We start from the raw sequence: 25,227 nt of genomic DNA on the forward strand, positions 1-25,227 counted from the left end.
TATTTTGTATTTTTTTATCAGTCCAGTCCAGTGAGTAATCGTGTCCAAAGCGACAGCTGCCGGAGACAGACTCTCCAAAAGAAAAGTCTCTCTATTATACTAAAACTCAAAGGACAACTACAAAACACATATTGCTATGATTGTATTCACTATTTCCTACACACAGACTTAATAAATCACTGCAGAGACCACTTGTTTAACACTCCTGGGAGTGTCAGAAGTAACATTTTCTTTTCCTTTGACAAACAAAAGCGTTTCTTACAGCCCATATATACATGTCAAGAAGTTAGACGTGCGATAAAGTGTGCTTACCCAGTGGCGGCAGCACCACAGCCTATGTAAACATTATGACCAGTGAATAAGAAGAGAGGAATGGTAACGGCATGTAATTCATATTAAATGGTGTAAACTAGTGCTGGCTAAAAATGTTCTGTTTTAGTATTAGTTTTTAATGTAATTGTGATATTTAGAATGTAACCACTCTACAATCAGTGCAATCAAAACATTTAAAATCTTACAACAGAGCTGCTGAGAACCCAACATGAGCTTTCAAGGTGGGTTTCTCCAGTGGTTTCTCAGCCTGCAATGAAGACTTTTCAAGACTTTAGACAAGATGTGGTCCTTGTGAAAGAAGCGGTCCATTTCTCCTTCAAAAATAAAAATCAACAGCTGTTCATGAAGTCTGTCTCTTGTTTGTGTTGTGGTTATCCCCACTATGTCCTCGATCCCGTTTGTCTTTGTGTCTGTAACCCGTTTGTCCGTCTCTATCTCGACTCTTATCTTTGTTATTCCTGCTGGTGCTGCTGCTGCTGTCCCTGTGGTCTCCGCGGCCTCCGTTGCTCCTCCGCTCTCTCGACGCCGGCGATCTGCTGCGGTCGCGGTTTCGGACCGGGGAGTCGCCTCTCTGGCGCCCTCTGGCGGGGGAGAGCCGCTCGCTGGGCTCGCCAGGGCGTCTCTGCAGGCCCGTGGAGCGGAGTGTGTTGAGGAGGAAGCGCTTGTTGGTGCTTCGAAGAGGACATTTCAACCTGACGGAGAATTAAATTAGAACAAAAGCAATTAAATGGGTCCTTGTTGTGTACTTTTATCCCCTCTTCCGCCTTATTCTGGAGCCTGAGACAAACAGTGCTCACCATCCAGTAGGGCCCATAGTCTCAGCTCTCACTCTGGCCCGGTTGGTCTCCTTGAGGAGCTCCTCTATGGCGCGCCTGGATGGGACACACGAAACCACCCCCCAAAAATTGGGTCATGTGAGTGGGAAGGAGTCCGGGTCAATGGGGCAAAAGCTGTAAGCCTGGATGGCTAAAACCTTCAAGGGCAGACCAGGGGGTGATCTGGATCTTTAATGCACTGAGAGAAAGCAGAGTGGCAAAGTGGGTAAAGGCAGAATGTGACTCATGCGCAGAGGCGTTTGGGGGCCAGCGACTGTGTCCTAGTTTAGCCCGGCCTGCTGAATATGCAGTTTCAGTGAAAGAGACTTAATAAGTCGGCCTTTACCCAGATAATGCAATACATCCAGCAGAAACCCACTAGACATCATAGCCCTTTCGGCTTCAGTTGGGATATTCTGGGTTTTTGAGCTAGCTACCTGTGTGTGAACACAACGCAGAAACTGCACACAAAGACTGGGAAAAGGAGTAAATTATTACAAACCTCTCCAGCTCGTCGTCCTTTGCCATCGTGCGATCGGTTTCATGTAAAGGAGCCTTAAATTTGTCTAAAATTGATGGCTGCAAGTCAAGCTCAGAAGCATATTTTGTTTACTTGCAAGCGAGGTCCTTTAATCGAGGACCCCGTGGGTGTGGTGCCCTTTATGATGCCTGAATGTTCAAAGTGGCCTGTATTAATGATTTCTTTTTAATATTTCGTGTTGTTTGTCTGGAGAAAGACTAAAATTGACTAGGACTGTTAAAACAAATGAAGCCAAAGTTTTAACACAGGTTCTTTTACATTTTATGTTTTATATTAATCCAAAAGTGTAGTCTATTTATCAATAACTAAATCTGAATAGCATTCTGCTCATCATCCTTACTTTGGTCACTAAGTGATAAAAGCTGCAAGATAAAAGTCACTGGGAAAGCACTGTATATATCATAATATATAGTAAAGCAAAGTGCAAAATGTTTATCTGTGATTTCCTAGTCCAAAAAAATTATGGTTTTTGGATTTTTACTATCTCATATTTATTTTGTTTATTTTATTTTGGTTTTGGCTTTCTGAAAACATTGAACAGGCTTCTTGCAGGCTACCTATGAGCCTGGTCTGGATTGACGGTGACAGACCCCTCCCAGTCCTGTTGACAGACAGATGGGGGCGTGGCCATCCCCGCCAAAGGCACGGGGGCGTTTTCGTGCGGGTTTGCAGAACGGGCCGTTGCGGTGAATGCGTGATCGAGGTCCCGCAGCTACGAATCGTGCCCCCCTTTTCGGGGCTGGAGCGCACCGGCGCGGAGCAGCAGCCGTCGCAGGTAATGAGATGCATCCGTCGCTATCATCCCGCTCCTGCGTGAACGGTGTCAGCGTGTGGATGGGCTTTCCATTGATGATGATGCCATTGTCCCTTCATCTGTCCTCGATTCTCCGCTTGTGGAGGTTGCGATGGTGCCAGACAGCAGGACATCAGCTTTGTGTTTGAGGTCCCTGTGCTATCAGATGCCTTCACTGTTTGCGGTTGCAATTAAAAACACAGATGGCACGTCATTGGGCTGGACGAGGTGACTTGAGACCATGCATGCCGTATAGAAAATGTTTGCATATTTACAGTTTTGTTGTCATTGTGTGTCTGGCTGTCATGGAGAGAAGCAACCTATTGCAACAGACCTACAGAGGGACAACAGCAGGCCTGCCCTGCAAGTGGCTACCAGCCCCTGTGGATTTTTTTAAAAAATTTATTTATTTTTCCAAGATAAGAGACGACGAGATGGGCTTTATGGAAATGTAGGCTAAGCCGACGGGACCTGAAATTTGAAAATCTGTGCCCTGAAACATCTCATCTTATTTGGGAAATGGCATTCCTGCAGGCGACATCGCCCGTAGGATTTGTCCCTGGTTGTAAGAGGAGATTGTCATCTCTGGAAAATGAAAATGAAAAGAGACAGGTGCAGGGGAGGGCCAAGACTGTTATTTATTAATACAGGAGGCATCGCAATGACAATAACAGCATGGCCTTGGACTCTCTTCCCCTGTGCACCTCTGAAATCAACACACACACACACACACACACACACACACACACACACACACACACACACACACACACACACACATGCAAGCCGTAAAAATATATATCTTATTTTACATTTTGCAAGTTATTACATGACTTGTGCGAAGGGATCTGTTGCTGTAGTCTGGCTGGGTCTAAAATAGCTCCTAAGTGCTTTTCGTGGCCGGGGCCTCTGTGAGAACCGGAACATTTTACTAATTAATAGCCTCTATACTTGGGATCTAGTACAGTATATAGCCCAAATCTCGCGCGATGGCGCGTGTCTTTCTTTCTTTTTTTTTTTTTTTTCCTTCCCCTTCCCCTTTCATGAATAATCACAAGAGTCTGCGTGAGACAGCGTGCGTTTGTGTGTGATGCGGTGATGTCACAGCTTTGTTATAGGAACAGAGGAGCCTTGTGTCCTCATGATTAATTCATGTCCAGCTGCGTGATAGAGACAGAAGCGGCCAGTCACACACACACACACACACACACACACACACACACACACACACACACACACACACACACACACACACACACAGGAACACGTACTTCGAAGTGGGCTGGAATAAGTAACCACTAGGAATGAGGTTGGAAAAGAAAAGAGGACCGAGGAGGCGGATGCTTGTCTGCCGGCCGGCCGGGGATGCGATGCGGCCAGCAGGGTCCTGAAGCTGAGGGGAAGTGCAATCTGTTGTGTGGCTCTGCTCCTCTGCATGCATCCTCCTCCAGATACACTGTGAATGTCAAGCCCGGCGGAACGGAGCAGTCTCCGGGTCGTCATGGAGACAGGAGCAGACCCCCGCTGGAACAGAGGCAGGTAGTCTTTGTGGCCGCTGAGGCACGCCCTCTGCTGTCCGCTGGTGGCATCAGGCCTTCAGGGAGGTTTGCGTTAATTGGCGCCTTCAGGATTCTTATTTGTTCTATTTATTTATTTATTTATTTTTGGATGTGAAACGCTGTAGTAGTAGAAGTGATCACCTCGCACATTGCACCGAGTCTGGGGTGGGCAGTCTTCTGCTCTGCATACTTTGCTGCAGGCATGTTCTCTCTCTGTGTTGTGGAGGATATTGAGTGCATCATGGCCGGAGCCAGAAATATCAAGTTGTCCGTGGGCGACGTATACTTCTACAAGCATCATCCCTTTGCTGTCCCTCGGGGCATCATCCATCCTCTGCTCTCCATTGTTTTATGTTTGATTTTTTTTTTCTTTTCTTTTTTTTTTTTTACTGGGCCTCAATCTCGATTGATGATATTTTTTAATCCAGATTATTTTACATTAGATATTCAGTTTTTAGCTTTATTCATTATCTCAGATTCAAGTGGAGCTGCCATTCTTGTTTGATCATCCATGATCACCAAAAAAAAAACAGCATACTTTCTGTCTCCTGCAAAACTGAGCTTTAGCTTTCTGCTAAAACTCAGTCTTCGCTGGTGTCTGAATGGCAGCTTTCCCTAAATTGTAATTCAGTTATCACAATGGTTACAAATTTGGAAGAAATTCACCAGAGCCTACTGTGAAAACTAAGGTAGACAAATAAGAAAAAGAGTGAGGAAAAATACAGCACAATCTTTCAGCACCTTTCTTTGTCCTTTTGCTCCTTTCTTCTGCTTCTCTTCTGTCCATCTCTGTTGCCGTCCCGATCCCTCTTCCCTCTGATCTGTGTCCTCTCTTTGCCTCAATCCCGGATAATTCCCTCTATGTGGAATTGGAAGATTGCGGCAGGCGAGAGCAAAAGAGAGATTATACTGCCAGATTAGTGGACAGGAGCGGCAATACATAATCTCGCCAACACGCGCGTGCATGTGCACACGCACAGAGACAGACAGGCGCCCACCACGGAGCATCGCACGCTTTCATGCAGACGCGCAAGGGTACACGTGAACAAAGCATTTGCCGAATGCACGGACGCACGGGCACCGTAATCAGACACTTGTTGTTTCTGCTGAAACAGCTGTTTGACCCCGCTGCTCTGCCCTCTGACCTGCAGGGTGATGTGCCATCAGCCACTGGGGGGCATCTGTCCTCTGCGACTCGCTCATCCTGCAAAGCTTATGGGGTAGGAAATAAGCGTTGCCGTCCCCGCCGCCGGCCCCACTGGAGTCACTAGTGCCAAAGCTGACTTGCGCCGAAGGAGCCGAGATGGGCAGCCCGGGCTGCGACGTGGCTCCAGCCGAGCCGGCGCTGGAGGACCTGTGTCCCGAGTGCGGCCAGATCCACCGCAGCTGGGAGAACCATCTCTTCAACTACCGGCTGGAGGTGGACGACGACCTGGTGTGCCACATCTGCCTGCAGCCGCTGGTGCAGCCGCTGGACACGCCGTGCGGCCACACCTTCTGCGCCCGCTGCCTGCGGAGCTTCCTGAAGGAGAGGGACTTCTGCCCGCTGGACAGGACGCGGCTGCAGCTGCAGGCCTGCCGCAGGTCCAGCATCCTGGTCAACAAGTTGCTGGACAAGCTGTCCGTGTCGTGCCCTTTGACCCCAGTCTGCTCCCTCAGCATGCCGCGCTGCGACCTGGAGGCACACCTCAAGCACAGGTAGTGCGACTCCTCGCAGCCATCTTGAACGTTCCGTCTGAAACACACTGAGCAAAGTCTACTGAAACCCGTTGTGTCATATAGAAGCAGAGCTGGGGAAAGGTTTTCACATTCTGTGCTTAAGTAAAAGCACAGAAAATAATACTCTGGTAAATAGTAACAAAGTAAAGGTTCTGTAGAACCTGTAAAAAATATTTTTGCAGTTAAAATACTTAAGGAATTAACTCCATGTATTTGGACTTTATAACTTTCCACCTCTGTACAGCTGACACTGGATACTGAGCTCACCAAGCAGTAGGTCAATTATACACTCAATTATACACTTAAACCAAACATTTATTGATTGAGGCATCGCTGTGAGCTCCATCTTCTACTTCTTCTTTTTCTTTTTTTTGACCGAGTCTTGCAGCTCAGTCAAGCTAACAGTTTTGGCTCACTGACGGTCCTACAACTGGATGAAACGTCCAAAAGTCAATGACAGGCTGGTGATTAATGGGATCAAATGGGTTTTCTTGCAGCCACTACAATATGACTTTAGAAAACCCAACGCGGGTCAGCATGCTGCAGGTGGGACCTGTGAGAGGTGTCATCGGCCTCCATTCAGACCCACGATGGCCGGCCGCCATCCGCAGCCTCGAGGGTGTCCGTCCATATGCCTTGGCTTTTGGCCCATTTGGACCAGGTGCTGTGAGACCCTGAGGGGATTATTAGGCTGCGGGTCATGTGACAGGGGATTAGTGGTTCCCTACCGCAGTCATGGGTTTGCCGGGCCAGGAGCTCCATGCTCTCATTCTGGCTTTCATTCTGGATTCATTCTACATTCTGCAACCATGCTGAGCAACTTCAACACCAGGGACCTGTTCAACCACTTCTTTTGCGAAACGGCCAAAGGCAACCCTGGTTTGTGGTGAGTGCAGTCGGTGCAGGATGTGGTCTGAGGACGGTTGGCACCGTTCTGTCTCTGGCTGCCTCCATCAACCTGTCCGCCTCTCAGTTTATCTCCAGTCTTACATCCTACCACCTAGCAGTCTCCCTGCGTTGCACTGAACCGAAAGATTATTGCTCTGCATTCTCCTTGCATGGAGGAGGCCTAGTCATGTTGTTGCTGTTCCTATCTGTGCAAAGTTTTGCAACTGAAAGTAGACTTTTTTTAAATTTTATTTACATGTTGAAATTATCCGTTCAAAACATTCTGCATTGTTATTGCACGGTTGTGTTTGCAGTATCTTTAAGATAGGAGCCAGTTCATGATGACCGGACACCCAATGACCCCCTAACACCTCGGTAAACGCGAGACGATTTCTCTAAATAAGATCACACTAACAAGCTGTGGCCCGGCGAGCTGTTAAAATCCTATCCGAGTCAGGTGTCTTTACAGGGGACCCGGTGACTTACTGTCTTTGCTCTTTAACAGACTTTTCTATGGAAAACAATGTCTCGAGATTCAGGCGTTACCTTATAAGACTTGTTTAATCCTTGCTAATATTAGCCAGCATTAGTGTTGCTAATTCCATACCAATTAAGGCTTTACGGCAAATTCCTTCCTTCATCAAAGTAAGAGAAGAGGTGCTTTAATAGGATTCCACTGGCTGTTTTTTTTCATCTCCGATATATCGCATGCATGTGTGTCCAAGTCTGAAGCAACGCACAGACCAGGTCAGTCGTCAGGTAATTATTTATACATTAGGTTTAGGATCTCATTTCTGTGGCTGACTTTGAACTTTATGTCAACTGTATCAGCAGACCCTCCGATCTCAAAGTTTACAGATATGATGTTGTGTCCGAAATACACGCAGTGATGAGTTAAGGCAGTTCAAACAGGGTCACTCCTGCTTCTAACGTGACATTCTTTGGTTAAGATTAATCTCCAGTCCACGTGGGGTTTTTGCCACTCCCCTAACGTGCAGACTTAGGTCCAAGATAGTAACTTGAGCCAAGTGTGATGCTGTTGTTCGACTTTGTCAGTCTGCATTGTGTATGTCGAAGATTAGGGGTCTTTGGACATTAAGATTAAAAGACAAGCGTGCCAGATCAGAGTTCCAAAGCGGTGATCATGGTTGATCTTCTTAACTTTCACTATTGTGGAACATCACTGGCGCAAATCAGATTAACCACATAAGTATACCAGTCACAAAAATAGCAAAAACTATTTCTGTTTGTTATTGAGACAAAAATTAAGACATGGCAATTTAGGAAAAAATTAGATCAGAAGTTTTCGTAAGATGCGGTTAATCGCATCCTCTGTGGTTATTGCATTACGTCCGAACTGTGACGTCAATATCTGTCTTCTCGGGGTGTCTGTTCTTCCTTCAGAGATTGTGCAGGAGCACTGAAAATGATTCAGCCAGATCATGCTCTCCATGCTGCTGCTTACAGTAAACACTTCAGAGTCAATTAGCCGGGAAACCGCATTGATCCCCTCAGTCAGTCAGTCTGTGTTTATTTTTAATTGCGTTAAATAAAAGAGTTTCTATTTGTGGGCCGGAGTCGATGAATCAGTCTCAGAAAGATTTGTGTGTCTTTTAAAAGACGGCGCTACAAATAGTGGCCAAACCTTTTTCTGGGGCTGACCTATATGTGCTTATCTAATCAGCAGAGACATTTATAAAATACAAATGCCACTGCCAAACCCCTGCTTGTTCCAGACACAATACCTCAATACCTGGGCTAATGGACATTTTTTAATTCTTTTAGTGATGAATAGTAGCTTGGAAAAGGAGTTATGTTCACACAATCAAGTGTAAGGTAGAAGAGTAGAAGAGTCACAAGAACAAGTCCAGTTGCCCTAATTCAACTCTTCTACCTTAAGATGACCTGGATGACTGAGAGCCATCACAGACACAATCATGTGTACATTATTTATTCACAAGTAGCCCCTCATATTTTCAGTTTATTCCACCCAAATTGAACTCTCTGACAAAAGCTAGCTCTTTCCCTCCGTGAGGAGAAGAAAGACAATCATTCCTTGCAGGGATCGGCTGTGTTGACAACAATTTTCTTGACACGCCAGGCGAGCTAACAAACTCGCTCCCCTGTCGCTTGGTGAAAAGGTGCCCAGGGACGCAGTGTCAGCAGTTGAGCACGGACGGCCCGCGGAGCGAGAGCGGCGATGAGCGCACCACGATGACCAGCCCGCCCAGGTCGCCCACCTCCCCTCAGACGGACCTGAGGGCCAACACCCCGTCGCCGCCCTCCAGGTCCAACAACAACAGCGGCGGCAGCAACGGCCCCATGTGGACGGAGGAGGCCGGGCTGGACAACCCGGCCTTCGAGGAGAGCACGGAGGAGGAAGGTGAGAGTCCCAGCGACCGACTTAACGCGGCCCTGTGAGCTTTAGAGCGGGATAATCTCAGCGTGTTCATGTTTGTAGGTGTCGTCGGGTTGGAATGTGTGGTCCCGCGGGTGAAGAGGCCCCTCAGTAATCCCTGCATCCACCTCCTGCGCTCTGTCAGCTCCACCTCCTCTGGTTGGGATTGCCCCGAGTCCCCACCTCTGTCCGCCGAAGAGGGTATGACCGATGACCCTGCGTCTGAATCTGAGTCATCTCTGAATTAAAAAATCCAGAACAAGGCTGCAAAAACAATGAGAGCTGCATCAAATCAGCTCGCTTCACGTTGATTTTGTGTGTTCACCGAAGGCTGCGTGAAGCTCCCGTCGCTCCCCGAGGGAGAGATAACCGCCATCGAGGTCCACAGAGCCAATCCGTACGTAGAGCTGGGCATCAGCATCGTCGGGGGCAACGAGACGCCACTCATCAACATCGTGATACAGGAAGTCTACAGAGACGGCGTCATAGCGCGGGACGGGAGGCTGCTGGCTGGGGACCAGATTTTACAGGTGGCTGGAAAAAAGCGAGTTGTTCCATTCAAATGTTGCTTTTACAGCCTGTTTTGCTGCAGTGTTCTGAAACCTGCTTCCTGCGCACAGGTGAACAACGTGGACATCAGCAACGTCCCCCACGGCTTCGCCCGCTCCACGCTGGCGCGGCCCTGCACCACCCTGCAGCTGACTGTGCTCCGCGAGCGCCGCTGCGCCTCCCGGCCGCCGCCGGCCTCCTCCTCCTCCACCTCCACGCCCTCGGTGCCGCACGCCCCCTGCTCCACCCCCGAGGGCACCCCATCCAGCCCCGCCACACTGAGAATCACTTTACACAAGCGCGACTCGGCCGAGCAGCTGGGTATCAAGCTGGTCCGCAGGACGGATGAGTCAGGGGTGTTCGTGTTGGACCTGCTGGACGGGGGCCTGGCGGCGAAGGACGGCAGGCTGCGGAGCAACGACCGCGTGCTGGCGGTCAACGAGCAGGACCTTCGCCACGGCACCCCGGAGCAGGCCGCACAGATCATACAGGTGAGGTTCGGCCACAGGCTCCTCGAGATCTTTGGTATTTAAAATGGAAAACTAAGTGAAAATGACCCAGAAGACGGTTTCCCCTCCTCCCCCAGGCCAGCGGAGAGCGAGTCCACCTCCTGATTGGCCGACCCAGCAAGCCAGCTCCTCCCCCGCCGCCAAAATCAAGCTCAACCAGAGACCTCTACTGCCTTGATCACTTCCTGCCTAACCACAGCTCGACACCAAGTCCTGTGCCTGTGCACCTGTCCCGGACCAGCACTCATAGAGTGAGCATGCAGCTTTTATGTGTGTTTTATGAAAAGGCAAAAATCTTCGCACAGCTATTTTCTCGGCAGATGCCGAGGCAGGTTTAATAAAATTACGTTTGCAGTTTAAAACTAAACTCCCGTCTGTGCCCATATGCAACATCACCCAGGACCTTTCCCAGTGTGTAACCTGTAAGGAGAAACACATCACTGTCAAAAAGGAACCCCTGGAGTCACTGGGCATGACGGTGGCAGGGGGGCGGGGAAGCAAGAGCGGCGAGCTACCAATCTTCGTGACCAGCGTCCAACCGCACGGCTGCCTGTCCAGGGACGGAAGAATCAAACGAGGTGAGTCACCCGAAAAAGATTGATCTAAAAAAAGCATCACGCCAGACCAGCAGCGTCATCGTCTTCCTTCCTCCCTTCTGTCCCCTTCAGGCGACGTCCTGCTCAGCATCAACGGTCAGGACCTGACGTATCTGAGCCACAGCGAGGCAGTGGGCACGCTGAAGGCCAGCGCCGCCTCGCCCTCGGTCCAGCTGAGGGTGCTGGAGGTCAGCATGGAGGACCACGAGCACGACGAGCTGCTGCCGCACACGCACGACAGCGACTTCGACGCCAACTGGTCCCCGTCTTGGGTCATGTGGTTGGGGCTGCCCAGGTGAGTCCTGCTAGGATTCCATCCAACTGAAATGCACAGACCAACAAATTGAGATTTTGCCCTCTCGAGATCTTCATCAGTCGTGTAGTTTTCCTTTTTTTTTGTTAATTCTCCCGTCCATTTTCCCCGCCAGCTACCTGCACAGTAGCCACGAGATCGTCCTGCGGAGGAGCCACCCGGGCAGCTGGGGCTTCAGCATCGTCGGCGGCTCCGAGGAGAGCCACAGCAACCAGGCGTTCTTCATCAAGACCATCGTCCTGGGCACGCCCGCCTACTACGACGGTCGCCTGAAGTGAGTGGCTAAATCTGCGCCAGCTCTTGGAATGCTGTGCTTTATATCCGCGCTGACGTTGGGTGTCCGTGGCTCGTCTCCAGGTGCGGCGACATGATCGTGGCGGTCAACAGCCTGTCAACGGCCGGCATGAGCCACTCGGCGCTGGTGCCCATGCTGAAGGAGCAGCGCAGCCGCGTGGCCCTCACCGTCATCTCCTGGCCCGGCAGTCTGGTATAGCTAGGCCGGGTCCTAAGCCACGCTGTGCCCTCCCCCACCCCCGCACTGAATGTCCCACACCGGGGAAGGACTACAGCCCAAAGTGAACCCCATCGTACATTGACGCTCCATAACCGGGCTTGATCCAGGACCAAAACCATTCATGAACTGCAGCGGGACCAAAGCCCTGCCCTGACCTGTACTGATCCAGATTTGTGCCACGTCATTGGACAGACTCGCGCTCGCGCCCAACACCTTGCTGCTGAGATCATGCGGTCGCGTCGTCTTCGGCCCCTTTGCAAGGGAGAGATGGTTTCCGCCACTGTTAACCAGGCGATGTGTGCTGAGTTCACCTCACGAAGGGGGGCAGCTTGAGAATCCAAAAAAAAAGGCCGCGTTCAGCTGGATGCATCGTTGCAAGTAGAGATAGAATATGATGAAAAAAAAAAAACATATACATTTATCTTTAGCTTGTGAGCCTTTGTCATCTAGAATAACTGACTGTGTAATCAAAGTCAAATTTCTGCAACACGAGCGGTGTGTCCAGCTGAACGAGCCGCACGGGGCTCGTCAGTGAGCCGCTGCTCGCTGGAGGACCAGCTGCCCTTCGGCCTCATCACCGACAGCTGTCTCCATCAGCTGGAATTTTATACATGTGTGAATGTGTGTTCTGTTTGTTAAATAAACATTTCCTTGACGGGAGCAGTGCGTCAGCATTGTCATTTTAGTGGGGGTGGGATCAGACAGTAAGTTGGGAGGTTAACAACAGATGCATTAAAACAGAGGAGTGTCAAACTCAAATATGCAGTGGGACAAAATGTAAAATTTGGTCAACATGGATGGACAACATTGATCTTCCTCCAGGTAGAATGGTAAACTTTTTTTTTTGCAAAGACCCAAACAAGTTTTTCTTCAACCTGAATGTGGAGCAAGCAAAGCTTGATGCTATACGATAAATAATTTAACACTGCAAACATGCAAAATAATGACCAATTCAGTCATAATAATTATATCCTTCAATAAGCATCCCGTCCTGATTGACTCGCATTATTCTGGGATTTGTAGTATTAGCGGTACATGTGCTGTATAATACCAGCTGGCCAGCTCTGGCACTGATTTTTTTTATTGGCCTGGCAGGCCAAATATAGTTGCACTGTGGGCCAAATTTGGCCTGCGGGCCAGAGTTTGACACCTATGCATTAAAATAAATAAAAAAGATCCTACAACACACAACACACGCAAAGTGAAGCACATACAAGACTTACCAAAAGTTTAAATATACACTTTATCAAAATAAAGAGTTCAAAAGGGCTACAATAGTGACCCTTTCACATTGACACAAAGACAAAATAGCCATGTTTTGCTGTCGTAATGAGGCTTTATTTACACTTAAACAAAATTTAACAGAAATGTCAGGGTTTTCTCCCTCCCACCATCATTTAACTCAGCCTCCATACGTCACACCAAAGTCGTGTTCTGCAGCTTTCTGGCGAGCTTGTCAACATCCGTCCGATTGGTTGGAGGCTCGCGTTGCAGCGCCGTGCGCCAGGGCTGGTTCTTTTTTGGGTGCAGCTTCTGGAAGGAAAAGTGATGCAACAATGCATGTGTGAGGAGGGAAACAATAACATGCAAAAAACTAAAGACGATGAGGAGAAAGGGTTAGGCAGAGATGCTTTACCTTCATCCTTTTCTTTGTTGGGTCGTGCACCACTCCATGTCGCCACAGACTTTCCTGATTTCCGATGACAATAAAATTGGCTTCGCCTGACCAAATGTCCCTTACTGAAAGTGAAATAAACTGCCAAACACTTCTAATTGCACTGTTGCCACCCTCTGGATTAAACAAGAGTTACCTTCATAAATTTTAAACGTCAAGATAAAGCTTCAGCTCTTTGAGGTTTTATTGCTTTGAGTCCCAGACAGTTTTTTTTTTGCACAACCTCCTCACAACCTCCCGTCACTTTTAGAAACCCAACGCAGCTCGGAACGCAGGCCTACCTTCATGGCAAAGCTCTTGTCGCAGCCGGCGACGGCGCAGCTGAAGGGCTTCTTGCCCTCGTGGTCGCCCAGGATGTGACTCTCCATGTTGAAGCGGCAGGTGAACTGCTTCTCACAGCCGACCCTGGGGCACGGCAGCCTCCTCTTCTCCCCGGAGTGCGTGCGCAGCTCGTGCAGGTGCAGGAACCAGCCGTTGTTGAAGAGCTTCTTGCACGCTTCGCACTGCACCTTGGCTGCAAAACGTCAGATGGACGGCATCAGGTGCACGCAGTGCAATAATCCATTGGTGGGGTTTTTTTTTCTACCAAAACTCTCACCTTTGTGTTCTCTCCTGTGTCTCACATATTCCGTCCAGGTGTTGCCCTTGAACGAGCACACATCATTCTCACAGGCATAACCTGCATCACAGAGACACAGAGTCTTATTTCAACAAGCATAAAAAAAAAAAAAGTCTGACTGTTTGATATAACTGTCAACCAACCTGCATGCATTTTTTCATGACGCTTCATTTTGCCAAGAGTTGAGAATTCCATCACACAGCCGGTGAAAGAACAACTGCGTGGAAAAGCTTGAAATTAATTCAGTTACAGACCAGTTCCGTCTCGGCCGGCTTCACTCACCGGAACGGTCGAACGTCTCGGTGCTCGCACTGATGGGTCTTCAGCTGGTTCCTCTTGCTGAAGTTCTTCCCGCAGTCTTGATGGTCACACTAGAAGCCAGCCACAACACAGCAACTGCAAACTACAGGTCCATAAACCAAAATAAAAGAGGAGGGCATGGACCAAGTACCCGATATTGCTTCTCCCGCTTGTCATGAACACGGGCCATGTGGTTCTTCAAGCTGCTGTTGGTGACGAAGGCCTCGGGACACCCGTCGACCAGGCACCTGAAGACCAGAAAAACAAGACTAAACACAAGCTGGAGAAACATTTAACGCTCATCTTTCAATCACATACTTGTGTGGTTTTTCCCCGCTGTGGTTGAGTTCATGTCTGGTGAGCTGGTAGCGAGTGCAGAAGCTCCGGTCGCAGCTCTCACAGGAGAAAGGTTTCTGAGGCGAGAGAAACATATGGGACAAGAAAATACAAACTAATCTTATCATCAGCCGTAACGATGTCTCCACTTGTAACCCAAGCGTTTGGCTTTGGGCCGAGGGAAACCACTTACCAATCCCGTGTGTTTGCAGAGGTGAGCCTCGAGCTTCCACGACTTACTGAATTTAGCTTTGCAATCGAAGAAAGAGCAAACATAGCTTTTTTGACCGGGCAACCTCTCCCCCATCTTTGACAGCTGAGATGTCAGATGTGGTGTTGTGGTCACAGTCAAAATGCTTGGTTGTAAGGGGCAGGAAATAGACAGACCTGCAACTGCAGCGAATCACCTGCGCCTCATTTATCTCATTGGGACGAACCAATCACACCTGAGCAGGGGGCCCTGCATTCTTGATACATTAGTGGTGATTTTCATTAGGTTTTCTTTCTCAGCTGAGCAGGAGTTTGGTGGGTGAGATCTTAAGCAAGTGCAATATGAATATCCAGGGCTCTTTCACCCATCCATCACACTAAAAATGCCACTCAGGCTCCCAGAAGGAGACTAGGTTCCTATCTTCTGGTGGAAAAGCCAACTGTCCGCCCACATCAATCACAATTTACTATGCAACTCCTAATCTTATCGGCCTTCCGATGTCAGACTCTGATATCTGAGATTTACAGTTGTCAGAAAGCCGTCTGCTCTGCACTCGTCACATCCACACACTCTACACATGACTAATCTCTAAAATCAAAATAATACTTGTAAGACTTTATATTGTTAACCTGCACAGGAAAGAAACCGACTCAAACATTACCTATTTGTCTGTAACATCATGTGGTGGAATCTATATGGTGTTTAAGGAATGTAAAATACTGCTTAGTCACTTTATGACTTTTGATTTATGCTCTTATGCTCCTGCTGTTTGGGTGATGCACTAGATAAGCACGATGGTGATTGAGTTCACCAACCTTATTGTCACACAGGTGACGGTCATGGATTGAGGTTGGGATGTCATGAGGAACGCAGACACCTCTTCCAGAAAAAAAGGCCAGACAGGTGTACATTCTAACCTCACAGACAACCTTGTGACCTTCCAAAGGTGAGACGTACAACAAAGTATGTTTTATTAGGAAGGTGTGTTTTTACTTGAAGTGAGCTGCGAATTTTGTTTGAAAAATGTATGAATTAAATAAAACTAACTAAAGAACATGGTTAAGACAGACAGAGAATCGATCCGGCGAAACTATCTAATCTGTTCAAACATTAGAGGTTAGCGCCTGTGCCCATGCCATGCTCTCATAGGGAACCTTTGCTCAATGAGGCCTATTGAGAGCCTGTTGGACATCCACCCAGTGCCCTCCCACGCTCTAAGGCAGCCAGGCAGGCAGGCCTGGGTCACTCGACACGGTTATCAGCCTCCGCCTCCCGTCATCCGGTCGCTCCCCTCCCCACCCGCTGCTGTCAGGGCCAGGATCAATACAGCTGGCCCAATATCCACATGTACAACCCCAACGTCCCTGATAACCGCAGAAACTCTATCGCTCCACCTATCGCACACAGAGATATAGCATGTTCGGCCCATGGCAGGGATTTCCTCATGCTTTTGTCAAAGTTTCACACCAGTTGTAAATATTTTCACGTCCTCACTTAAGTCACGTTTGTATTTATTCAAGGACCACAGATGGCTGTTTTCTTTAATAGGCTGGAGTTCGACAGATTAGGGCACTTTTAACAAGTAAAGGGAGAGTGGATTGGATTTTAAAAATCGTATTAATTTATAAATAATTTAACAAAAAAAAAATGCTGTGTCATCTATGGGTTTCATTTTTTTTTTTAACCCAAATCCTAGACTTGGGAGCACCAATCTGGGTTTGTGATTCAAAGCTTTGTTATTGTAAGACAAAAAAAAAAAATCAAAGACATGCATCAAACAAGCCAAAATATATTTAAGGTCAACTTTGTGGCAACATTGAGAACACTGTGGTCTGTGGATGATTATTACTGAGTGGCCAAAATATTTGTCAAATATTTGTAATTAGGTTTGAAATGCACAAAAATGAGGCGGCTTATTGTTGAAGACTCTTATTGAAACACTTGATTCTTAAAACATCTATCTACACTTTCCAAGCCCTCTTTAACCGAGCCGTGTCCAATTATCTCCTGTTTGTGTGCGCGGTTAATGTGTAACACACCGGGTCGATCGGGCTGCAGGCTGAGCTGACAGACTCAATCTGTGTGTGTCAGACACGCGTGATTAAAGAGTTCATAGTGCTCCGCAGCTTTTATTCACAAGCTCCAGCGGCTCTGTGGCCTCGTCCCCCCGCCTCTCTCTCTCTCTCTCTCTCCCTTGCCACTCTTGTTTACTTTTTGCTTCATTCAATCAGTAACTTCTATGAGTCAGTGCCACACACAATGCACTGTTCCATCCATAACACACACACACACACATGCGCACAAGACAGACATACTGGCATACTGCGATACTGACGGACATGATATAGAAAATAAGTCTTGGAGGAAAGTGCAGGTGTTTTTATTTAATATTTCCAATGTAAAGTGGGGACTCTTATCACACACTAACGGCTAACTCCAGGCATTTGCTGATCAATACAAAGGGATCTGACTGCCATGGAGCTCCTTGATTGATTGCACTTTATTTTTCCATCAGTTTTTCCTGGTTTAACTCCTCCGATAGTTGGATACTTATTACTCGCAGCTGATAAGACCTCTGCCGAAATTCCCTGACCTATAAAGGTGAAGGGAGACAGCCTGATGCAACTGTTCACAAGTTTTGCCCAGTCTGAGTAAAACCCACCACAGGCAGACTTGAGTTGTCTTTCCGGTTCTAACAAAATCCAAGCAAATAGGAGGCAATTTTTGAACTGCTCCAGTGTTGGGTCTATTTGTTCTCCGTCTTTCTCGCTCTCACACACACCCATCCTGTCAGCTGCTCTCCCTATCTCTGTAAACTGCTGCTAATTCGTGTAAATATTGGGTAAAGTACCAAGGTGGGAAGAGATAACCTATTTGTCACATAACCAGCCAGCCATTCAGCCTCCACTGATTAAACAGCGCACACACATCCAGCGGTTAATACACACAGCACTGCATCACTGTATGAAAAATACTGCTTAAAAGGTACTTCAAACACATTTAACACTGCTTTTTGTCTATTTTTTTCAATTCATTCACCTTTTTAATTTGATGTGCTTTTTTTCAATTTGCAAAGAAAGCCCTTTGCAGTGGCTTATGAATTGTGTGCAAAAATAACCCCTCAAATGTGTTTACCAAATAAACATTTACACAATTTTTTTGACTGCGTTGCAATTGTTTATTTATCAAAAGCATAAAGGTGCAGCTTGCATTGCGTCACGATGCGACAGGTGTAAGGTGGTATAAAATATTGGCCGTATTGGTTGTTGCTATATCACGACTTGTCAGCCTCTCTACAGCAGCCTAATTAATCACAAATACTAAAATTCAATATCTTCACGTCATTTATACAATCTAGGATTTCCCTTGGCCCTCGTTTGTAAACCAAGCATCAAACTGGTGCGTGCTGCCCCCTTGTGGCTATTCACAAAATTGATTTTAAGTTTAAACCATTTACTCAAATTATTGGCTAATACTACATAGTGACAAACTAACACTATTTCAATGTCAAATGAATTTCAGTGATGGCACAAATCAATATAATTTATTCCGACTTAAATTTGGCCTTTCAAGGTAAAATGATCTTGATTTATAGGGAAAAGAAACAAATGTCAATGATTTTGTAGTTGAGTATGGGCAAAATAGAGGACAAATTTGCTTTGTTTTGTTGACACTGCTAATAGTAAGTCCATAAAATGCTTGTGACATGTGCAAGACACTCTCAGATCGCCGGTGAAAAAGTGCATTTGATTTCATTTTTCACAATCAAAGGAGGAGGATCATCACAGAGTGATAGCACATGTGGACAATTGAGCATAATTTCAGTGTGTGTGAACAGATGGGAATGCGACAACCAGCATGTCTACAAATATTTTTATTTTGTCAAGAGCTTTATGCCATGAACTCATAGGGGATTGGCTCCAGCAGCTGAGGCTCGTTTTTCTTGGTGCTGACAAAGTGGCATCCACTGGGAGGAGCAGGCTGTGGAGACAAGGAGATATTAAGTTAAATACACAATCGTAATAAAGAAATAAACACTTTTTGCTTTATTCATAAGCTACAGAGACCATTAACTCTAGACATAAAAAATTATCTTGGATTTTCAGTTTAAAAGAAGCACTAGATGTGTCATAATGAAGTCAAACAACATTTACTGTCTATAAGAGAAAGTTGTTCTTTTGAATCTTTTAAATGCCAAAACTGTTAATTGCGTACCTGACGCTTCAGCTCCACCCAGCTGCCCTTCTCCTTGGCCTCCATCTTCTTGGCCTCGTTCTCTTTGACGCGCTGCAGGAAACTGTCCCTGCTCTTTGAGTGCTTCACGTGTTCAATGCGCACGTTGATCCTCTTGGCCAGGATTCTGCCCCTGTCAAAGACAATAGCAATCATAGTGGTGTGATTGTCAACATCAATGATTCATTGCTGGTAGTATTGCAAGGTAGTATGATGAACAGTTATTTTATGATGGAAGCAACAGCTTAAGCCATGTTAATAGATCATTTTAAAAACTGTATTAGCACAGTTTTCTTCCCTAAAATAACTCAATTCACATCGTTTTTTTCTTTGTTTTTGGTTTTTTTTCCAGGCGAATATCAGCCAAATCCAGAATGCAGTTTGCATGTCCCTACTGTCTCCTCACAACAACCCCAGGTCTAACAGGAGGTCAGACTGCGGTGCTGAAGGATGAAATGCTCTTCCCCATGTGAATGACCACTCATGACATGAAGAGCCCTGGTGGCAAAGTGAAGATGGGGGTCACATCAAATCCAACAAGAGTTTCCTATCAACCATTTGAATGCAAGCCAACTAGTATTGGTTTGATGAAAGTGGTTTATCCAAGGAACCATGAAGCTTTAACATATGCATAAAACGATGGTACTTACTTGACCTGCTTGTTGACAATGATGCCAACAGCATGCTGGGTTACGTTGTACACACGTCCCGTTTTACCGTGGTAGCATTTGTGAGGCATTCCTTTCTGAATGGTGCCTGTGCCCTGGAGAGACAGATACAAATAATGTTGCCAATGTTTTTAGTACACAAACGTTATCTAGCCTGAAAATTTGTGATTTTTTTTTTTTCAGAGAACATATATTCTTTGACAAGTGAATAATTTGCCCTGTAGACGGCACTTTAACACAATAAAATAGAGAACTTTGACGACGTACCTTAATGTCAACAATGTCACCCTTCTTGTAGATGCGCATGTAAGTGGACAGGGGGATTGGGCCTATTAAAGAAAAAAGCGAAATTGCAGCCAATTAACATGTTGTTTCACACATGCTTAAAGTGCTGCTCCACAATATACTTTGAATTTTACATTATCACCACATATATGTTTTCCTAATTTTGGTAACAAGAGAATCCATTCAAAGATGCTAAATTATAGAATAGGTTAGCAATGAAATCATTCTCACCATGTTTGCGGAATTGCCTGCTGAACATGTACCTGGTCCCCCTCCTCTTGCCCCTGGTGTTCGTCATGATGCCTGATTACTGACGGATAAAAGAAAATCATCAGCACATTTCTCGTTAATGATACAGCGCACATTCTACTCACTCGATTGCAAAATTAAAATATATAAACTAATGGTAACTTCGGGTTGAAAATTGAATGAAAGGCAGAAGTCCAAGTGCGAATACGACACATTTACGCCATGAGAGCTCAATATAGAGTTCAACCTATTAGCACGAGAGGAATCGATTGGACGGTAACATACAAGATAGCAAGCAGTAACACCACTAACTATGTTTGCTACATCACATAATTAAGGCCCCCAATAATGTTTAACCCTGTCAAAAGTAGAAGACACTTATGACAGATGTGTGTTAAGCTGTAAAGAAAAAGGGGAAAATGTTTGAAGAACGCTGCTGCTGCTGCTGCTAGCAGCCAGGCCCACATGGAGCCACGCTACGGATGCTGTGCAACGGGAAACTAACAACACTCGTCACTTTTCTTGCTATTTAAACTCACCGACGTGTGAGGAGTGCGCCCAAAATGGCCTATTAGTATATATGAGTTCAAGTTGTGATGTATAACTGGAAATAATAACATTTAAGGACGAGACGATCTTACCCCCGGTCTATACAAGATGGCGGGTACGGCGGAAAGAGAGAGCGCAAGACCCCACCTCCGCCGTGTGAAGTGTGACTAGGTAGCTTACGATATTGCCTGACCAAAATCACGTCACAACCAATGTGAGGAAGTTAGTTTATTTTAGCAGTCCCCATATCAACGCGTTTATGTACAAGAACATAATGACACCACAATTATCAGTTGTCAAAGTAGCCCACAATCAGTTGTAATGAATATTCGACTGACGCTGGTTTGCGCTGACTTGTTGTGTATCATATTATAGCGTTGAAGAAGTAGAACGAGTAAAATTAAAACACACACATATATAGACGGCTAAAAATATATTACTTTAAATGCAAAGTTCATTCGCAGGCAGGCATGTGTGACGCGCATGCGTAAAGAAAAAAACAAACAAAAAAAACGTTCTCATCAATGATGCGTAGAATTTCTCTCTGGTAAGGATTTAGAAATCGTTTTTTTGTTGCCATTATTATTTTTTAAAAGCAACAAGTCTTTCTTCAGAGAGCAACTGGAGCTTGGCTCCAGATCACTAATGTTTGTGATTGGATATTCTATGCGAAGACGGAAGGCGGTGACTGGGAACTGGAAGTTGATGCTCTCGATTTCATGAGCGCTGCTGGGTGACTCCTCCGCTCGCCTGCCAGCCCTCACGAGTGGAGCCAGCCAGCCCGCCCGCCCAGCGAGTCTTGTCAGCGCGCTGCTGTGTGCTGGAAGATGGCGCTAGTCGAATGGAAATCCTAATGACAGTCTCCAAATTTGCCTCTTTTTGTACCATGGTGAGTGCACGACAAGCTCGTTGTGACATCGGCCCTGCTATTTGCTCATTAGGAAACCGTAACCGCACCGACGCGTGTTTTTAAATGTTCGGAATTCGAGAGTAAATGTGTTAGTGTTGCAGTGTGTGTGCTAGCCCAGCAGTTTTCTCCACCTTAGCAAAGTAACCACCCACTACTTCTCCGATCCAGTGTATTTTGCTAGATCAGCCCGGCTTTTAAAGATGGCTGTATTTAAAATCTTAGTTTGGTGACTATGAACCGTAACGCCGTTTGCTACAGTTTATTTTAGCGCAGTGACAGTGCACCTGCTGCAGCTGAGGCTCTGAGCTAACAGGCTAACGCGAAGGCTAAAGCCATGGCAGAGGCTACAGCTACAGCTACAGCTGGATAATGGATGGTTTCACACACAGTGGCGAAGAATCGGCTTGTTGTCCTCGGTGACTGGTGAATAACTAGATTTATTGTGGAGTGGCAAAACAAGAGAATTTTTTTTTTTAACGCCGTCAATGACGCAGTTGTGAACCAGCTCCAACTGCTTGTCCTCTCTCTACCTCCCTCTTTTCTCTCTCTCTCTCTCTCTCTCTCTCGCTATTTCTCTCTCTATTTCTCTCCCTCACTCTCTGTTTATATATTGAATCGCATCTTGCCATATTCAGATCAATCATATTTCCAGTTGTATCAAAGAGTTGCCCTTGAGCTAAGCAGTCATCATGAAAGTGTGAAGCACATGATGGTGGCATTGCATTGTTTGTCATTTTGTGTTTTATTTAATGAATATGTTTTTGTTTTTTTTGTTTTTTTCTTTAATGAATTTACAAGGGCGCCAATGCCTCTGCACTGGAGAAAGAGATTGGATCCGAGCAGTTTCCAGTCAATGAGCACTACTTTGGCTTGGTCAATGTACGTGTATGAACTTGAAGTATACCGACACACTAGTGTCAATCATCTTGAGTTTTGTCAGTTTCCTGTTGCCATTTACTTACTGAATTCCCTGCCTTTGGTCATTTCAGTTTGGGAACACGTGTTACTGTAACTCGGTGCTGCAGGCTCTCTACTTCTGCCGGCCATTTCGGGAGAAGATCTTGGCATACCGCAGCCAGCCCCGTCGGAAGGAGAACCTGCTCACCTGCCTGGCCGACCTCTTCCACAGTATTGCCAACCAGAAGAGAAAAGTTGGGGTCATACCACCCAAAAAATTCATCACACGGCTACGCAAGGAGAACGGTTAGGATAAATTGACAGAGGGAAAGAAAAAAACGACTGCAGAGTTTCGTCTTGACTGCTTTTATCCCTGGGTGACCTTTGCGGCTCTCATAATTCTGAGCGCTGACGTCTTTGTTTGTCTTCTTCACCAGAATTGTTTGACAACTACATGCAACAGGATGCCCACGAGTTTCTGAACTACCTGCTCAACACCATCGCAGATCTGCTTCAGGAGGAAAGGAAGCAGGAAAAGACCAATGGCCGCCACGCCAACGGTACTTTGGACTGTCAGAACAACAACAGCAATGCCAACCCTGCTCCGACATGGGTGCATGAGATTTTCCAAGGAACTCTGACCAATGAGACGCGCTGCCTTACCTGTGAAACGGTAAGAGGCTCCTGTCGGATTTAATTCTGTGGAGCAAAACTGCACACATGACACCTCGTCGCCACTGATTCTGTTGCATCAAGCTTTGCTTTTGTCTTCAGATAAGCAGCAAAGATGAGGACTTCCTGGATCTTTCTGTGGATGTCGAACAGAACACCTCCATCACCCACTGCCTCAGGTAAAGTAATCACACATATTGGCAAGACTGCACTGCACAGGGCTTTGTGATTCATGCAATTACAATTTTGTTGTAATATAATATTTTTTTCTGCTCTCAGAGGATTCAGTAACACAGAGACGCTGTGCAGTGAATACAAATATTACTGTGAAGAATGTAGAAGTAAGCAGGAGGCACACAAGAGGTGAGTACACGTGTTGAGGTTGCATGGACTTGTCAGCCGTGGCAATGTTTTTGGAAATGCATCGTCTGATTGTGGCGTCTGGGACATAGGATGCGTGTGAAGAAGCTGCCGATGATCTTGGCTTTGCACCTGAAACGCTTCAAGTACATGGAGCAGCTGCAGCGATACACCAAGCTGTCCTACCGCGTCGTCTTCCCCCTGGAGCTCCGCCTCTTCAACACCTCCGGGGACGCCACCAATCCGGAGAGACTCTACGACCTGGTTGCTGTTGTGGTGCATTGTGGGAGGTGCGTCGACACGACCACACAGCAGGAAGGAAATACCTTTACTTTGACCTTTGCAGCAAGCAGCCAGAATCGACAAATGTGTCTGTGCAACAAATGAGATAAAGAAAATAAACAGTTTCTTCTTCTTTAAAAGGAGTTCTGATCTTAGAGACTGAAGTTGATTTTGCAACACTAATACATTACGTTATTTTTATCCCCGCAGTGGTCCAAACAGGGGACACTACATCGCCATCGTGAAAAGCCACGACTTCTGGTTGTTGTTTGACGATGACATTGTAGAGGTGAGCGAGTTCACACGCGTGTGCAAACATGTGACATCTGCAGCACGTCCTTGTTTCCTGACCCTGCTGTGTGCTCTTCATCCATTCTTTTAGAAAATTGATGCACAGGCTATAGAGGAGTTCTACGGTCTCACATCGGAAATCTCCAAGAACTCTGAGTCGGGTTACATCCTCTTTTACCAGTCCAGGGACTGAGCGGTGCTTTCGTTTCAGCAGTGAAACCATGAGAAAAAATATCGCTCTGTTCCCTCTCTGTTGGGGTGCAGCGGACTGTAAATGCACCGCGGCGGCTCTCATGGGTGTTTCACCAGCCGGCACAGCTGTAATTCATTATTGTGCTTGTACCTAGCACTGCAGCTCAACTGTGGAAACCTCAGCCCTCCCCTCCACCTGTGTACCAGCTGCACTTTTCCGGCCTCTGTGTCCCTTTCTGCTTCCTCTCCCCCCTCCTCCACTGTGGCTGGATGCTGCTGCTGCCGCCGCCGCCGCCGCCGACGTTGCTGCTGCTTCTGAGACAATGAGACGACGTTGAATGAAAACTTTGTCACGATTGTTTTTCAAGTGACTGCGAGGCTCGAGGGATGTACAGATGTTGGTTGGGTTTTTCTTTTCATTTGTTTCTGCCTTTTGATGTGGGTTTGAATGAGGAGCGGTATTTAATAATTCATATAATGTAATATTGGCCTGGTGTCTTAACTCGCCCTGACCTGTTTGTTCTGCTTTTTGGGATTAACTGAAACATGGATGATGGAACGGAGGATGTGTGTGGGATGATGTGCCACTGATCGGGCACATGGGGGTTGTATATTTCTACAGTGTACAGGATGTTATTTGTATAATTATAACAAGAAAATATTATCATTGGAAAATGTTAGAGTTAAAAAAAAAAAAAAACGAATATGTATTAACACTATGGTGCACTTTTGATACCATTTTGTAGGTGTTGGCAAGTTTAATGTGAGGGTTTGCTTAAAAAAGGCCTGTTGTGAAGCGATTATTTTCTGTTTTAAAGAAAAAGAAATAAAAGCCAGCCAGATTGAAAGCTGGGCGTGCTCCTTTGTGTCCCACAGGTGCGCACTGATGACTCATATAGGGCTCAGCATCGCCCCCCAGCGGTGCTACCTGGCAGCACACTGCCCCCCCACCAACCTTCACTGCAACAGGA

At 46.6% G+C, this 25,227-nt stretch overlaps 5 protein-coding genes across 6 annotated transcripts; 2 read left to right on the forward strand and 3 right to left on the reverse strand.

The window, feature by feature from the left end:
- Positions 1 to 23: 23 nt before the first annotated feature.
- Positions 24 to 1,963, reverse strand: LOC142904303 (uncharacterized). Its single transcript, XM_076050305.1, has 3 exons — positions 1,651 to 1,963; positions 1,131 to 1,205; positions 24 to 1,025 (listed from the first exon to the last, which is right to left on the reverse strand). The coding sequence occupies exons 1-3, from the start codon at positions 1,674 to 1,676 to the stop codon at positions 674 to 676; spliced, it is 453 nt and encodes a 150-aa protein (XP_075906420.1). The 5' UTR covers positions 1,677 to 1,963; the 3' UTR covers positions 24 to 673.
- Positions 1,964 to 2,175: 212 nt separating this feature from the next.
- Positions 2,176 to 12,187, forward strand: lnx2a (ligand of numb-protein X 2a). Of its 2 annotated transcripts, XM_076050296.1 has the most exons (11): positions 2,176 to 2,464; positions 5,193 to 5,739; positions 8,790 to 9,031; positions 9,110 to 9,247; positions 9,377 to 9,576; positions 9,667 to 10,086; positions 10,182 to 10,355; positions 10,505 to 10,682; positions 10,773 to 10,995; positions 11,129 to 11,287; positions 11,371 to 12,187. In XM_076050296.1, the coding sequence occupies exons 2-11, from the start codon at positions 5,345 to 5,347 to the stop codon at positions 11,504 to 11,506; spliced, it is 2,265 nt and encodes a 754-aa protein (XP_075906411.1). In that variant the 5' UTR covers positions 2,176 to 2,464; positions 5,193 to 5,344; the 3' UTR covers positions 11,507 to 12,187. The 2 variants fall into 2 exon arrangements, with proteins under 2 accessions (XP_075906411.1, XP_075906410.1); XM_076050295.1 differs by lacking the exons at positions 2,176 to 2,464; positions 5,193 to 5,739 and adding an exon at positions 6,154 to 6,646.
- A 662-nt stretch (positions 12,188 to 12,849) lies between these two features.
- gtf3ab (general transcription factor IIIA, b) lies at positions 12,850 to 15,268 on the reverse strand. Its single transcript, XM_076050339.1, has 9 exons — positions 14,651 to 15,268; positions 14,440 to 14,534; positions 14,273 to 14,369; positions 14,104 to 14,192; positions 13,965 to 14,038; positions 13,801 to 13,881; positions 13,484 to 13,716; positions 13,164 to 13,217; positions 12,850 to 13,060 (listed from the first exon to the last, which is right to left on the reverse strand). Exons 1-9 carry the CDS (start codon positions 14,762 to 14,764, stop codon positions 12,944 to 12,946), a joined length of 954 nt encoding a protein of 317 aa, XP_075906454.1. The 5' UTR covers positions 14,765 to 15,268; the 3' UTR covers positions 12,850 to 12,943.
- A 3,258-nt stretch (positions 15,269 to 18,526) lies between these two features.
- rpl21 (ribosomal protein L21) lies at positions 18,527 to 20,891 on the reverse strand. Its single transcript, XM_076050272.1, has 6 exons — positions 20,745 to 20,891; positions 20,086 to 20,164; positions 19,837 to 19,898; positions 19,552 to 19,664; positions 18,884 to 19,034; positions 18,527 to 18,649 (listed from the first exon to the last, which is right to left on the reverse strand). The coding sequence occupies exons 2-6, from the start codon at positions 20,150 to 20,152 to the stop codon at positions 18,560 to 18,562; spliced, it is 483 nt and encodes a 160-aa protein (XP_075906387.1). The 5' UTR covers positions 20,153 to 20,164; positions 20,745 to 20,891; the 3' UTR covers positions 18,527 to 18,559.
- Positions 20,892 to 21,182: 291 nt separating this feature from the next.
- On the forward strand, positions 21,183 to 25,104 carry usp12a (ubiquitin specific peptidase 12a). Its single transcript, XM_076050270.1, has 9 exons — positions 21,183 to 21,541; positions 22,361 to 22,441; positions 22,552 to 22,765; positions 22,897 to 23,132; positions 23,234 to 23,310; positions 23,411 to 23,494; positions 23,584 to 23,781; positions 23,984 to 24,062; positions 24,156 to 25,104. The coding sequence occupies exons 1-9, from the start codon at positions 21,494 to 21,496 to the stop codon at positions 24,255 to 24,257; spliced, it is 1,119 nt and encodes a 372-aa protein (XP_075906385.1). The 5' UTR covers positions 21,183 to 21,493; the 3' UTR covers positions 24,258 to 25,104.
- The last annotated feature ends 123 nt before the right edge of the window (positions 25,105 to 25,227 follow it).

Source organism: Nelusetta ayraudi, unplaced genomic scaffold, assembly GCF_046127955.1.
Source record: "Nelusetta ayraudi isolate G7.1 ecotype Tasmania unplaced genomic scaffold, CSIRO-AGI_Nayr_v1 ptg000127l, whole genome shotgun sequence".
Taxonomy (NCBI): domain Eukaryota; kingdom Metazoa; phylum Chordata; class Actinopteri; order Tetraodontiformes; family Monacanthidae; genus Nelusetta; species Nelusetta ayraudi.

Bases quoted from the DNA above. Each gene is read 5' to 3' on its own strand.
- LOC142904303 (XM_076050305.1), bottom strand. From the start codon at position 1,676: ATGGCAAAGGACGACGAGCTGGAGAG. The intron at 1,206-1,650 runs GTTTGTAATAAT...TGTCCCATCCAG, and splicing joins AAGGACGACGAGCTGGAGAG to GCGCGCCATAGAGGAGCTCC. The intron at 1,026-1,130 runs GTGAGCACTGTT...ATTCTCCGTCAG, and splicing joins ACTATGGGCCCTACTGGATG to GTTGAAATGTCCTCTTCGAA.
- lnx2a (XM_076050295.1), top strand. From the start codon at position 6,195: ATGAAACGTCCAAAAGTCAATGACAGGCTGGTGATTAATGGGATCAAA. The intron at 9,032-9,109 runs GTGAGAGTCCCA...TCATGTTTGTAG, and splicing joins GGAGAGCACGGAGGAGGAAG to GTGTCGTCGGGTTGGAATGT. The intron at 9,248-9,376 runs GTATGACCGATG...TGTTCACCGAAG, and splicing joins ACCTCTGTCCGCCGAAGAGG to GCTGCGTGAAGCTCCCGTCG.
- gtf3ab (XM_076050339.1), bottom strand. From the start codon at position 14,764: ATGGGGGAGAGGTTGCCCGGTCAAAAAAGCTATGTTTGCTCTTTCTTC. The intron at 14,370-14,439 runs GTATGTGATTGA...TCTGGTCTTCAG, and splicing joins AGCGGGGAAAAACCACACAA to GTGCCTGGTCGACGGGTGTC. The intron at 13,882-13,964 runs GTTGGTTGACAG...TCTGTGATGCAG, and splicing joins TCATGAAAAAATGCATGCAG to GTTATGCCTGTGAGAATGAT.
- rpl21 (XM_076050272.1), bottom strand. From the start codon at position 20,152: ATGACGAACACCAGGGGCAAGAGGAGGGGGACCAGGTACATGTTCAGC. The intron at 19,899-20,085 runs GTGAGAATGATT...TTTCTTTAATAG, and splicing joins CAGGCAATTCCGCAAACATG to GCCCAATCCCCCTGTCCACT. The intron at 19,665-19,836 runs GTACGTCGTCAA...CTGTCTCTCCAG, and splicing joins GTGACATTGTTGACATTAAG to GGCACAGGCACCATTCAGAA.
- usp12a (XM_076050270.1), top strand. From the start codon at position 21,494: ATGGAAATCCTAATGACAGTCTCCAAATTTGCCTCTTTTTGTACCATG. The intron at 23,495-23,583 runs GTGAGTACACGT...TCTGGGACATAG, and splicing joins AAGCAGGAGGCACACAAGAG to GATGCGTGTGAAGAAGCTGC. The intron at 23,782-23,983 runs GTGCGTCGACAC...TTATCCCCGCAG, and splicing joins GTTGTGGTGCATTGTGGGAG to TGGTCCAAACAGGGGACACT.